This window comes from Vigna umbellata, chromosome 3 (genome assembly GCF_029865625.1).
Source record: "Vigna umbellata cultivar VRB3 chromosome 3, Vumbellata_1.0, whole genome shotgun sequence".
Classification (NCBI taxonomy): domain Eukaryota; kingdom Viridiplantae; phylum Streptophyta; class Magnoliopsida; order Fabales; family Fabaceae; genus Vigna; species Vigna umbellata.
In genome coordinates this window covers 523,177-536,778 of record NC_142167.1, presented here as the reverse complement: position 1 = coordinate 536,778, position 13,602 = coordinate 523,177, and the positions used below count along the sequence as shown (strand labels likewise).

At 30.0% G+C, this 13,602-nt stretch overlaps 2 protein-coding genes across 5 annotated transcripts; one reads left to right on the top strand and one right to left on the bottom strand.

Moving 5' to 3' along the window:
- Positions 1–2,117: 2,117 nt before the first annotated feature.
- LOC148201333 (F-box protein SKIP5-like) lies at positions 2,118–5,803 on the bottom strand. 4 transcript variants are annotated; one of them, XM_088108944.1, is made up of 6 exons: positions 5,611–5,803; positions 4,564–4,708; positions 4,402–4,480; positions 3,204–3,262; positions 2,484–2,637; positions 2,118–2,405 (listed from the first exon to the last, which is right to left on the bottom strand). In XM_088108944.1, exons 1-6 carry the CDS (start codon positions 5,747–5,749, stop codon positions 2,256–2,258), a joined length of 726 nt encoding a protein of 241 aa, XP_087965070.1. In that variant the 5' UTR covers positions 5,750–5,803; the 3' UTR covers positions 2,118–2,255. The 4 variants fall into 4 exon arrangements, with proteins under 4 accessions (XP_087965070.1, XP_087965068.1, XP_087965069.1 ...); XM_088108942.1 differs by having other exon boundaries at positions 2,118–2,637; positions 5,611–5,800; XM_088108943.1 differs by having other exon boundaries at positions 2,118–2,637; positions 4,564–4,745; positions 5,611–5,751.
- A 3,768-nt stretch (positions 5,804–9,571) lies between these two features.
- LOC148201332 (DNA-directed RNA polymerase V subunit 5C-like) lies at positions 9,572–11,658 on the top strand. Its single transcript, XM_088108947.1, has 4 exons — positions 9,572–9,868; positions 9,947–10,123; positions 10,767–10,880; positions 11,239–11,658. Exons 1-4 carry the CDS (start codon positions 9,644–9,646, stop codon positions 11,362–11,364), a joined length of 642 nt encoding a protein of 213 aa, XP_087965073.1. The 5' UTR covers positions 9,572–9,643; the 3' UTR covers positions 11,365–11,658.
- Positions 11,659–13,602: the final 1,944 nt, after the last annotated feature.

Here is a 13,602-nt window from a genome sequence, read left to right as displayed (position 1 = left end):
AGGTTTAATTTAATTTCATAAAATCAATTTAATAAGATGAACTTTGGAACCACTTTTATATAATAATAATGGTTAGATATGTAATAAATGTGAAATTTTCGAGAGAATGTTTGCAGGTAAAAATTAGGCTAATACAATAATTAATTATATTACTATTATTATTATTAGTGTTAAATATGATTTTAGTCCCTAAACTATCAAGCGAATTTGTTTTTAGTTTCTCTTTCAAAGTAAGGTACATTTTAGTCCTTCTATTTAAAAAAAACGTTAATTTTTTATCCTCTCTAGAGGACCATAAATTAAGGTTTTTTTGAAGGAGGAGGACTAAGATGTACCTTACTTTGAAAGAGGGACTAAAAACAAATTCGCTTGATAGTTTAGGGACTAAAAACATATTTAATCCTTATTATTATTATAAATAATTGTGTTTTGATAATATTATTAAAAAGTAATTTTAAGATAATTTGTTTTATTATTATGAAACAAAAAACAAGTTTTTTTTATAAGAGGAGTGTACGAAGCTGGAAAGGAAAAATGTCACCAAAATATAATTGACAAAATTTTAATATTGTAGAAGGTAACTTATTCTTTTAAGTTTTTTATTTACAAATATAAGTTATTATCTTAAATATATAACATATTCCTTCTTTTTCTCTTGAAAACAAGAAACGGTTGAATGTAAGATTTAACCTGTTAAAATCATGTTCTAAGTAGAAGGGATTGTCTTCATAAATGCATATGAAATTTTGATCTTCATTTTTTGAACTTTTACACATTCTGTTTTAGGTAAGGACACTTTTTGTGTGATTCACATCTTATTTTTTAATAAATTAATATTTTGAATTTGTTATTATATTAGAAATCATTATTATTATTTATTTAATTTATATTGTTTAACTTTTTAATTAATATTGTGCCTGATACAAATTATTTTTAAAATAAAATTTTATCCATTAAACTAATTTTGTCTTAAAACTGGTGAAATAATACGATGTTATTTTGTAAATACTTGTTACTTGAAAAAAAAATGGCTTGAAATCAATACTAAATATTCGTACTTTTATACAGCTACCTTTAATTGAAGGTAATTCTTTATGCAAGAAAAAATAACTTAGTTAGAGTTAAAAAGCTTTGGAATAGGTTGATAAAACCTCAAACTTCTATCTGCATAAGCATCCTACTCTTTATTCGTATTACTAATGTATTTGCCTTTTATGTGTTGATTAAGAAAATGAGGGTATACAAATTTTCAATCCAAAAAATCTAAATAAGAGATAAAATCAATTATAAGGGAATTGGAATTGACATTGAACAAGCTTTTTTGATTGGCCTATCCATGATATTTGGATCGAGTGTTTCATTAAATTTCAGTCGTGCATGGTATGTTAATGGATATGATTTTTGTTGTGTGCAGTGTTTATAATGTTAGAAATATTTTGTATTGAAGTTTGATGTTTTCAATTTAATAGCAGATTATTCATAATTTGGTTGTTGACAATAAAAACAAAAATACATTATGTGTTGATTGAAGCTTCGAAAGGTGTGAAGACCGTATGAATAAGCATCAAAATTTAACTTATTGCTAATAAAAAAATTTAAGTAATGAATCTCTAAATTACTCAACAAACATAATGCAAAGAATTTGATTAATATAATTTAGTAAATTCTTCTCAATCATATACGGAAAAGTACTATATAATGTTGGGTGTTTCTTTCTCCACTCATCAATATATATATATATATATATATAACAATGTTTTAAAACCATACTCTGATAATTCTAGTAGTTCATACATACATTTGAGTTTAATATATTTAATATGTTTAATTTGAATCATATTAAGCAATGATTTTCAATTTTAGTACTGTTTTAAAAAATTACACTGGCGTTTATTTTATTGAGTTATATATATACAGAGATACATACTCCAAATGAATCTAAACCTCTAAACATATCATGTCCTATATTTCTCAAGATGTGATGAATCCCTGTAACAAATAAGCGTGGCATCCAATGTCCAATTCGTCCATCATATATTCAATCTCATGATATGTGAGAGTAACTTGCCTTATAAATTATTGCATTAAATGTAGACAACTCATTATGAAGACCATGGTAAACTGAATGTTTGTTGCTTATAAGACATTCTAATAGTAAATCACAAGAACCAAAAGAGCACAAGTCAAAGAATGAAAATACCATAATCACTACTAAAGTTACAGACAAGTCTAGGTAACCAGAACAAATAATGATATCAGAGAGGCTTGTCATGGTCAATTTGATCACACATCTGCTCTACATCAAACCAGAAAAGAAGTGAAGTTCGAGCATAAATCACTCTCACACGTTGCAAAGCCAAATCCCCACTTGTTAGAACAGCTTTGGCACCCCCTTCAATTCGGGTCTGTGAAACAAAGACACCATCACTGTTACTCTTGGTTTGTGAGGGAAGCACCTCACTGCTACTACTGGCTGTACTCACAATGGGACATGAGAGATAATCCAGAGGATTAGATTCACATTGAAGTATGCATCCATCTATAGTTAACCTTCCCTTTCTATGTAGCAAGCAGCAACCAAGCTCAGCCCTCACAGTTAAGTTTGCTAATTTGCATGTGGATAGGAACTCTAGTGCACTGCTCCAACAAAACAAAAAACACATACCAAGTGTTGTTGAATATTGTATTATCTGGTGGTACTTTTCAAGGGATAAAATTAATGTTGACCAAGATTGTAAACATTATAATGCATGATGATATTGTGAAATTTTCACTTCAATCTTTAAGGATGTTTGGATTCCAAACAAACAACTTTTGACTCAATGCATTGGAAAGCATAAAACCTCTGTTCAGTTCAATGTTTCAAATACACCCTAACTTTGCAAAATGGCATTGGCTGAAACCAACTTATCCCTTATAATTTTGTAAAATGTCAGTCGAAAATGTAATGATCATCATCAAGGACGAAAGTAAAAGACATCTTTCTATGAGAATTTGTTTTGTTTCCATGAGTCCTTTCCAAGCTACTGGATAATGGTTGAGATGGCTACAGATATTATGAACTAACATTCATTGAAAGAGGATATAGACCTTTCTGTTTGGCCAAGAATCTTATCCATATAAACCCAGCAGCATAGAAGTGGTTCCTAGCTACTACCTCACAAGAACACACTATACAAAGTTTAAATGAAAGGAAAGCAAACCTGTCTGAGCCTCGAGAACAAACAAGTGTTGTGTCATCTGGAAGTTCACCTGCACCAATCTGAACAAACAACATTGATTTGGGAAAACCAAAAATATGGAGATTTTCTATCATTAATGCTTCCTTGAGAATTAGAATCACGAGAAGGTAGGACAACCTCTAACTACCAGTAATGAATTCGAGTGCATGAAATTAGCAGTGAAACCAGTAGCACTGTTTGTTTTAGTCCTTTTATTAATATTATTTTAATACAGTTCTGAAATATCATTTTAGAAAACAATAACAAATGAAAATTCTTGTTTTAGCTCCCTATTTTCTGTCCATTGGGATTAAAAGCACAAGCATCATCATGAAAAGAGGACTTCCAAACATGTCATCAACCTCAACCACTTTTGGGGTGGCGATTGGATGCAGAAGAAAATAGTGCTTCTTAATCTCCATTGTGATGGTAGACGCATCCGAATCTGAGAAAATTCTTCTTGTTGGCAATGGAGTCTGAACATTCTTGCTGTGCTTCTTTTCTGCATTCTGATTCCATTTTTAATGTTCTTTTTGCCAATTTGGTCACCTAATCACTCCAACTTGCGGTTCTTACCCATACTTCAATGAAACCAACTCCTGATCTAGTGTTAATAATAAATCCAATCCACGACATAGAAATTTTTGAAATCTACTTATTTGCAACATCACTAGTTGACCTAAACAAATTGGGATAACCTTATAGAGAGCAGAAGGGATGCACAATCATGTCTTATTTTTGTGAAACAAAAAATTAAGAGATAGGAGTCCTGCTCAGTACTCAGAAAAATAACCAAACAGCAAACAATAAAGACAAAAAAGGTGAAAATTGATGCAACAAACAATAAAGTTTCCCAATATCAATCCAAATATCTTGCTAAGAAGTACCCAAGCACTTGTAGAACCCAACCTTAAAAGCTAACTATTAAGGAGGGAGAACCAAACACTTGGAGCATCACATACCACTCGATGTGGGACTTAGGCATCCCAGAAAACCCAAGTTCCTATCATATCTCAACCAGTGAAACCCCATTAAAAAATGCACCTTTGGTTAGCTTTGGATAGACTCTAAAAGTCAAATGCCTAATCTCAAGGATGGTTGTTAGGGGAAACTGGATGAGATTCAAAAATCTGACTAAAGGTAGAATAATCTACGCACACACACAAATTGGATAACTCACTAAGCAAAGTGGTTTCCTTATTTGAATGTTTGCGACGTGATGACTTCCACCAGCTGCTATTAAAATGGTATCACCTGGTCTGTATGAAAGAAAGTGACGATTAGAATCCATACCCTGAAGAAAAATCTAAAATCATACACAAATGGCATTAATTTTACATGCCTTGAAGCAGTAACGGCAGTTTCAATGTTGGGGAAAACACCAGGTTCGGATGAGTCTTTCACTGATCTATCTACCCGAAGCCACAAGCGAGGATGACATGCCAAATAATTCCATCTGTGGCAAACGAGGGCGGTATTAAAGCGATCTGCAAACTCAATAGCAACGTTGTGATAGAGAATGATCTGCAGTATGTTATTAATTTCTTAATTTCTTCTTTCTTCCATAGAAGGAAAATTAATTGATGAGAATATCCAAGTGTAAGGACCAAGAGAGTAAGGATATAACATCATCTCAAACAAGCAGAAATAATAGAGAAAAGCTAACATTGTAGCAGGGCTTTCACCTGCCCAATCTCTTCAAAAATTATAATATCATGTCCTTAAAACAAATATGGGCTGAACAAGAAAACCAAACAGAGAGGGCGAGAGGATAAAAACACAATATTGAGCCAAAATAGATTTATCAGCAAGGAAACACTCTCCAACATGAATGCATTCAGCATCAAATAACAGATGCAGGTCCAATTTACTAGCTAAAATAACAGCTCGATGACGGAAAACTATGGATAGAATACAATCATGTCAACAAGGATGGGGATTGTAAGTTGTTAAATTCATTTTAGAGGCTTCACTAAACTTGCATAACATGAAACTAAACATGAGCATGGTTGTATTTTCATTTCACAATTATCCATCTTAAGGCCCCAAATTTTGACCACATACCCAACACACAAGTTGGTTCAGGTATCAAATTTTAAGCTTTTCATTCTCATAATACAACAAAAGCAAAGCAATAAAAAAATGTTAAACACCAATTAATCAAAATATTTACAAAGAGGGTGAGATATAAAAACAAAACCTAGTTCATGTTGCTAATTGCCAGCTTAAAAGCAGGTTAAGTACCATAAATCTCACGAAGGCACATCAAAGTAGCAAAATTGAACAAAACAAAAACAAGGGTGTTGTTGAATTGGGCGAAAAAGATTGAAATTTTAGAGAAAAGGAATTAGGAGGTCAAGGGGAAAAAAGGAGAAAGAAGGGGTTATACCTGGAATAGGGAGAAGGAAGCTGAAAATGTGCATAAGACATCCATCATCGAGATTGCTGATATGGGAAGAAGAAGAAGAGGATGACTTTGTCCTTTGCGACCTCTTCAAGTGTTGCTTCAGTGGTGGGTCATCCATCATTGGCCTCGTGTTCTTCTGTGAACCAACTCCATGTCCCTCTTCTTCCTTAGGTTCGGTTTGGCTTTTATTATGCATCCAACGAAACGAATATTTTAGTTTTTTTTTCAAAAAAAATATTGGTTCTTGAATTATTTAATTTAATTTTAACATTTCTTTAATTTAATCTTCAATTTTAATTAATTTTTTAATAAGGTTCTTTTTGCTAATACTTTTTAAATGTGAACTTTTTTAATTTTTAAAAATCTTTTTAAATTTTATAATTTTTTTTAATTTAAAAAAATATGTTCACATGCTAAAGTAAAATTGTGTAGTCAATGTTTTATATTTAATTTAAATTTTATGGTTTTGTTTTAGTTTTATTTTATTAAAGATAAAATAATTTTGTATCTTTTTAAATTGAGACTAAATTTAATTTTTATATAAATTGTTTATCAATAATTTTATTAAATGTTTTTTATTTAAGGTTATAGTTGGATTAAAATTAAAATAAAAAATTTAAAAGTGAAGAGTATCATTATTGGTTTAAAACTTTAAGAGATCGAATAAATAATATATAGTAATATTTATTTAAATTATCATTATTATTACATTAAAATTTTGTGTCCTTATAATTATAGAAACATGGAGAGTGAATTCAACTTTCATTTGGACTCTGACTTGACAATAAGTATAATTATGAATGATAAAATTTGGAAAACAAATGTATATACTTAGCTGATTATACATAATTGTAGAATAAAATATCTTATTATATGGTTAAATAATATAGGGTTAAATATGTTTTTAGTCTCTCATAAGCGAATTTATTTTTAGTCCCTCTTTCAAACTAAGGTACATTTTAGTCCTCCTCCCAGGAAATCATAATTTTTCGTCCTAAAAAACCAACGACGTTAAAAAAAAGCTGAGCTAGCTAACGGTGGAGCGACATGTCATTTTTTTTACAGAGTCAATCTGTCCCTCACCATACGGTAATGACTGAACGGTATTGTTAATGGCCGAACGATTATGATAACTGAATGGTGGTGGTGAGTAAACGGTATTGGTAATGGCCGAACGGTTATGACGACTGAATGGTGATGGTAATCGAACGGTGATGGTGACTGAATGATGATGGTGACTGAATGATGATGGTGACTGAATGATGATGGTGACCGGACGATGGGACACAGATTAACTCAGTGTCAGAAAAAAAAAATGACGTGACACTTCACCGTTAGCCAGCTCAGCTTCTTTTTAACGTTGTTAGTTTTGAGGACGAAAAATTAAGGTTTCCTAAAGATGGAGGACTAAAATGTACCTTACTTTGAAAGAGAGACTAAAAATAAATTTGCTTCATAAATTAGGGACTAAAAAAATACTTAACCCAATAATATATCACATGTGAATTATTCTAAAGTTAACAAGTTTGAAAATTGCGATTTTATTTTTCTATTATATGTGTATTTAAGGATTAAATAATAGTATAATATATATTTTTGGGTATAAATAATAAGGCTTTTGATTATTTTATTTGTGTTAAAAAAATTTAGTTTGACGATTAATATTTTATGATGATATCTAGACGTTTGGGTTTATTGGGTTATATTGTGTTGGAAAAAAAAATAAAGAAAAATAAAATGTAGATTTGGGTTTTTATTAAAGTTGTCGTGGATATGATTATATTTATATAAACTTTTAAATTTTAAATAATGTAAATTGAATGAAGATTGGTGGTTATAGCTAATTGAGTGAATAATGAGTGATTTAGTTGGGCTAAAAATTAAATTGGGTGACAATTGCGAGATTATATGACTTATTAATGTATAGGATTGTTGGGTGTTGCCTTAATTGTATACTACATGTAGTAATGATGTGAGTTTAAGTTATGTGGTTGTTTAATAATAAGAAATGGAATGTGAATTATGAACCTAATACTTGCATATGTGATGTGATGGTGTAGATGAGAAGCGTGTGCCTCGAAGGTGAGGGGCCTCTGGGAGCTGACCTTAAGGAAGCTCTAGGAGTTAAAATTTGAGGACTCTAACTATGGTCTTTGGGAGAGCAGCAAGGAGTGATGCATCTTTGCTAAAGGTGATGGGGTTTTGGGAGCTAACCTTGAGGACTCTAGTTGTGGTCTTTAATGCCCTGTTCTCTTGAGTGGATTTGAGGGGATTTGAGAGGATTTGAAGATAATTTTTTTTATCGTTTTTTTGAGCAAATTTGGAGGTAAATGAGAGTGAATTTAAAAATAATTTTTTTTAATATGTCATGTCAATACAATTCTATACTAATTCTCACAAATTTTATTTTCAAATTCACTCTCATTTACCTCCAAATTCGCTCAAAAAAACGATAAAAAAAATTATTTTCAAATCCTCTCAAATCCCCTCAAATCCACTCAAGAGAACAGGGCCTAAGAGAGCAACAATGAGCAGTGCTTCTCAACTAGAGGTGAGAAGGCTCTAGGGGTTAACCCTGAAAACTCCAGTTGTGATCTCAGGGAGAGTAGCGAGGAGTTTGGACTCGATGTAGTTGTACCGAAGGTGAACTTCGTCAGAGAAACTCTCTAGGAAAAGTCATACCTTTGTACTTGGTAGAGTAAAGGAAGTAGGCTATATTTGGAGATTCCTAGGGAGTAAGAAGAGATAGTGGTTTTAACTCTAAAAATGAGGTGATTTTGGATGATAAGTTACATGTGAGGGTATGTTGATTATTGAACCTCTTGAGTTGTGTTTACATTTAGATTTATTATTGTTAAATGATATAACAATCATTTTCATTTAATTTTTTACTATTATATGAATTAAAGAAAGATTAATTATTATATTTTTTTTAAGTTAATGATGATTGTAAAACTTGTGTTGTATGTAAGTAGATAACGCTGTAAGTGGTAATTCAAATACACAATAACAAAAAAGTTTTTGGAATACGTTTTCTTTTATTTTATATGTATTTAAGATATATCTTAATTATTAACTAGTTTTAAATGTGTTTTTGTTATTTAAAATAAATTTTATTGAGTGAACATTTATTTGATGAAATAAATAAACGTTTTAACTGTGATCCTTAACATTTAAAAAAGAAATCTTAACGCTACCATCAAGAAACTTTAGATTGTTTTTGGATAGAAAAGCTCTCTTCATATTTCTACTCCAAAAAAATTGTAATTTGTCTAGGTCAAGGATGGTGAGACAAGGATCAATCCTGGGTAAGAACTGCTGGGAATGAGACGTCACGTTGGATGTTCCATTTGAAGAAGTCATCTTGAAAACGTAAAAGAAAAAGACGGACAAGGCAACGGAAACAAAGCAGACTATGATGTTCTAGTGGAACATCACATATGAAGAGTTATAGTGGAAGTTTGTGATGTTTTCTGTATCATATGAACCATAGCGTAACTGATTTTCTATCTTGGTTCAAGTTATGTAACTACTTTATTTTATTTCAAAAACTCCTATACTATGTAATTACACTTAATATATATGTGCTCATACATGCTATTTATTACTTAAATTTGTAGGAACCCTGGTAATCGAGGAATTCCACTTTTAAAGAGTTGTTACAGACATTACATTACTTTCTTACAAAATTTCGTTTTTTATACAAATTTTTCTTTAAAAAATTTGGTGATTTAAATTTCTTTAAAATATATGTATTTCTAAATATTGATTTATTTAATTTTAATATATATTTATCCGAATACTTATTTATATACGAATTTTCTAAATATTTATGTATAGTTTTCCTAAATAATTAGGATAAAGGCAAAGGTCTCACACACTATTGGCATGTGCCTGTTAGTCTACCCTCCTCCCACTAATATATATACCTCACTCTCCCATAACAGAAAAGTGAAACGACAGATAATTTCATTTGTATTTGTATTTGCATTTGCATCTACATTTTGCAGCGACAATGGATTGCATCGCAAGTTTGATAGACAACGGGAGCGTTGAGAGCAGTCGCTACTTCCTGAGCCGTCGAACGGTGTTGGAAATGCTCGCAGACAGAGGCTACGACGTCGTTCAGCACGCAAACCTCATCTCCTCGCTGAGCGACTTCCGTTCCCGCTTCGGTCAACAACCAAACCATGAAGCCCTCGGTTTCTGCGTTTCGCATCTCTCCAATCCCTCCAACACTGTACGCATGTTTCTCACTTCTCTCCTCGCCCTTTTATCTTCCCTTCTCTGTATTTTTCCTCATCGTTTTGGCGTGCAGGTCCAGGTCGCGTTTGCCGGAACCGATGCTATAAAAATGGGAACCGTCATGGAAATATGCAGCCGGATTGTCGACAGCGGAAACTTGAAATCGCTCATAATCATTGTGCAGAGCAAAATCACTGCCTTCGCACAGAAAAAATTGATGAACTTGCCATACAAAGTTGAGATTATCAGGGTAACAAATCATTTTCATTCTATAAAATTTACTTTAATGATTGATAATTTTTTGTGTATGGAAATTAAGTGGAGAATCTTTTGAATAATTGTATAATATGTGTAGGATTTTAATTTATATATATATATATATATATATATATATATATATATATATATTGAATGACTTTGAAATCGAACCGACTTTTGCTTCTCTCACAAAGAGAACATAATTTAATTATTTATTATTTAATTTTTTAATGTATAATATAAAGTAAGCTTAATGTTTTTTAATTATTATAATGGTTTTTTTTTAATTTTGTCTTGCTGATTTAATTGTTTGACATAAATTACCATGATTTGACATAGGTTCTCACATTGGTTTATTTTTTAAAAAAATTTGAAACAAATCGAAAACATTAACAAAAGTGGAAAAATCATTATAGCAGAAGGAGAGAAAAACAATTAAACCCATAAAATATTTTAAAATCAGAGACGTTCCTCGTTTTTGTAAAAATATGTGTTTATATGTAGTTCAATGATGCATTTTTTTTTTCGAGAACAATAATTAAATTCATATATAATCTTGTCCTTGTTTAGAATATATATAAATTTTGATGCATGAGGGTATTTGATATATATACTTTTATTTTTTTCTTTCTTAGATTGAAGATTTGCTGATCAACATTACAAAGCATGTTTTACAACCAAAGTATGAGATACTGACTGATGAAGAGAAGAAAGCACTGCTCACCAAGCATAGCTTGGAAGAGAAGCAGGTAAAATATATGTTTCTAAACTGTTCTATTCATAAGAAATTATGAGAAAATTTGCATATTTGGAAACTACCTTTAACAATATACATTATGAATTAGATATGTTTTAGCTGAAAAAAGAATTAAAGCATCATATTCCTTTGTTTTAGAATTATGTATTAGATATGTCTGCATTTTCTATTTGAGTGAATTCTTATAACTCTGCTAATGTACTTTAACTAGTAATTTAACTATTTTAGGTTAACTTGTTACATGATTTAAGAGTTGAGTAATAAACACTATTAATTGTATTTTGGAATTTTATGCAAAATAGTTACTATTTTTGAATTGGTAGTGGCATAAATGAGAATGTCTTTTTCAGCTTCCTTGCATGTTAAAAACTGATGGTATAGCTCGCTATTATGGGCTGGAGAAAGGACAAGTTGTCAGAATCACTCATAGTGGTCCAGTGGTTGATTCTCACGTGACTTACCGTTGTGTTGCATAGTACATCTGTTTCATATGATGCTTAAGGTAACAAAAAATAATTATATGTTATATCTCTTTAAAAACTGTAAGCAATGATGGCAAAAAGTTTATTATGGTGGAGCCATTGCAAGAGGAGGCTATTAGTAGAACATTTTTAAATGTACTTAGAAATATAGTAGAATTATATTATCATCACATATGTTAGATTAGTTAATGTGAAATTTAAGGTAGGTTAATGATTTTTTTTTAATCTAGGCTACTAAAAATATGTTCTTCTATGTTTTCTTAATTAGGTCAAATTTTTTGGTCACCAGATGTTACTTTTCGATGTTATTTACGTCTCAAGTTCCTTTATTTTAATTATTTTCATTAAAAAAATTTCTCTCACAAATTTTTAGTGCTTTTCAGGGTTTTGAAAAATAGAATTCAAAATAATACATTTCAAATTCTATCAAGAAGCTGTTGGATTTTAAAAGGAATTAAATCAACAAAAGTTCATATTCTAATTATTTTAAGTAAAAAACAACTTCTATCTTGATTTTTCATTAAAATATAAAGCATACCTATAACCCTCCTTTATTGTGACCAATTTAAAAGGATACATAGGTCTTATCAGGGAACATATGATAAAAGGAACTTTTACATTCGATGAGATGCGCTAACATGATTTCTTTTAAAAAACGAAGATAATTTGATATTTTATAATATTTATCGTATTATATACTAAATTAAACTGATGTGATATTTGTATTACAAATATGTTACATTTTTGTATTTTTTTATGAAATAGAAAGCCGTAATAAAAAATTTGAGCTTCAAACTTTCAAAAAGAACTTGATTTTTATATCAAGCACTCTGATATAGGCCTGCTCTAAACTACATTTTTTTACGTTTTATTGTTTATATAATTGTAACTAATTTAGTTGATTTGCTTTGTGTATATACTTATTTTTATAATTTATTTTAACTTTGATATTAATTTTTAATTTCATAATTATTGTAATAATGAAATTTTGGTAAAAAAATTAAAACATTGAAGGATATGGATTCTTTAATAAGAAAAAGCCGAGAGTTATACACATGCATTACCTTCTGCTTATGTAATTTAAAAAAGAAAAAGTAACAAGAGGTAATCCTATAGGTTGTATACATTTTAAGAATTATGTATTACTTTAATTTAGATAGATACAATTGGAGTAATATTGATATACTTTCTAAACATTATTTAAGTAACATAAGTTTTGTTATAAATTGAGTATAAATTATATAATTAAAACTTATTGGAAGTGTAATAATTAAAAGAAACTATTCTTAAATCATTTAGTCTATTTTCTTACATGGCAAATAATATTAATTTTAATTTTTATACATAGCTATTTCATTTAGACCTTTTTGATTTTGACTTTTCTGTCTTAATAAGTTTAATTAAGATGATTTTTTAATAGATTTAGAAAAGATTTAATTAAGTTTTAAGTTTTGTAAAAAGTCTGAAAACTTTCAATTGAGTAATTATTAAATTTGTGTTACACTGAATTCTCCAAATTTTTAAACTTTTTCAATTGAGTGTTTATTGTTAGATTTTTCCTATTTACTTATTTTTTTCTATTTATAATTTTACAATCTTATAATTTTATAACTTTATAAAGTTATAACTTTATAACTTGATAATTTCATATTTTATAATTTTACAATGACTTCATAATTTTATAATTTGTAATTTATAAATTTTTACTTTTTGCACACAAAAAATCCCTAACTACCTTTTGTCCTCTATATCTTTTAAACCTCCCTTCTTTGACTATAAACTTCGTTGTGAATTTTGTAAAAGATAACACTCTTAAGTTAACTTCTTCCACATGGGAACCATGCCTAAATTTAAAGGGTTTTCCTGTGCAAACTAACTTTCCAAATTGAGTCTTGCATATTTCCTTCACCACCCAACATTTCGAAATATGTTGAAGAAGGGTATTTTTGGAATGTGGGGATGCAAGAAAAAAGTGGGGGAGGTGCAAGGAGTAAAACTCTTTGCATTATTCACTTGTAAAAGCTCCTGTGCAATATTCACTTGCAAAATGTGGGTGAGGAGTGAAGGGGCGAGGAAGATTGGGATGAGCGTTATTTTGGGATTAAGAGTTTTTTTGGGGTGCAGGAAGGGAAAAAGGGGAGGTGCAGGAAGAAATCCCCACCTTGATATATCTCATCCCACGTATATATTATTAATCTTTTTCCGTATTTTATATAGAAAAAAGAATAAGAG

Bases quoted from the DNA above. Each gene is read 5' to 3' on its own strand.
- LOC148201333 (XM_088108942.1), bottom strand. From the start codon at position 5,749: ATGATGGATGACCCACCACTGAAGCAACACTTGAAGAGGTCGCAAAGG. The intron at 4,481-4,563 runs GCATGTAAAATT...TCTTTCATACAG, and splicing joins ACTGCCGTTACTGCTTCAAG to ACCAGGTGATACCATTTTAA. The intron at 3,263-4,401 runs GTGAGTTATCCA...TTGTTTGTTCAG, and splicing joins TAAGGAAACCACTTTGCTTA to ATTGGTGCAGGTGAACTTCC.
- LOC148201332 (XM_088108947.1), top strand. From the start codon at position 9,644: ATGGATTGCATCGCAAGTTTGATAGACAACGGGAGCGTTGAGAGCAGT. The intron at 9,869-9,946 runs GTACGCATGTTT...TTTGGCGTGCAG, and splicing joins TCTCCAATCCCTCCAACACT to GTCCAGGTCGCGTTTGCCGG. The intron at 10,881-11,238 runs GTAAAATATATG...TGTCTTTTTCAG, and splicing joins ATAGCTTGGAAGAGAAGCAG to CTTCCTTGCATGTTAAAAAC.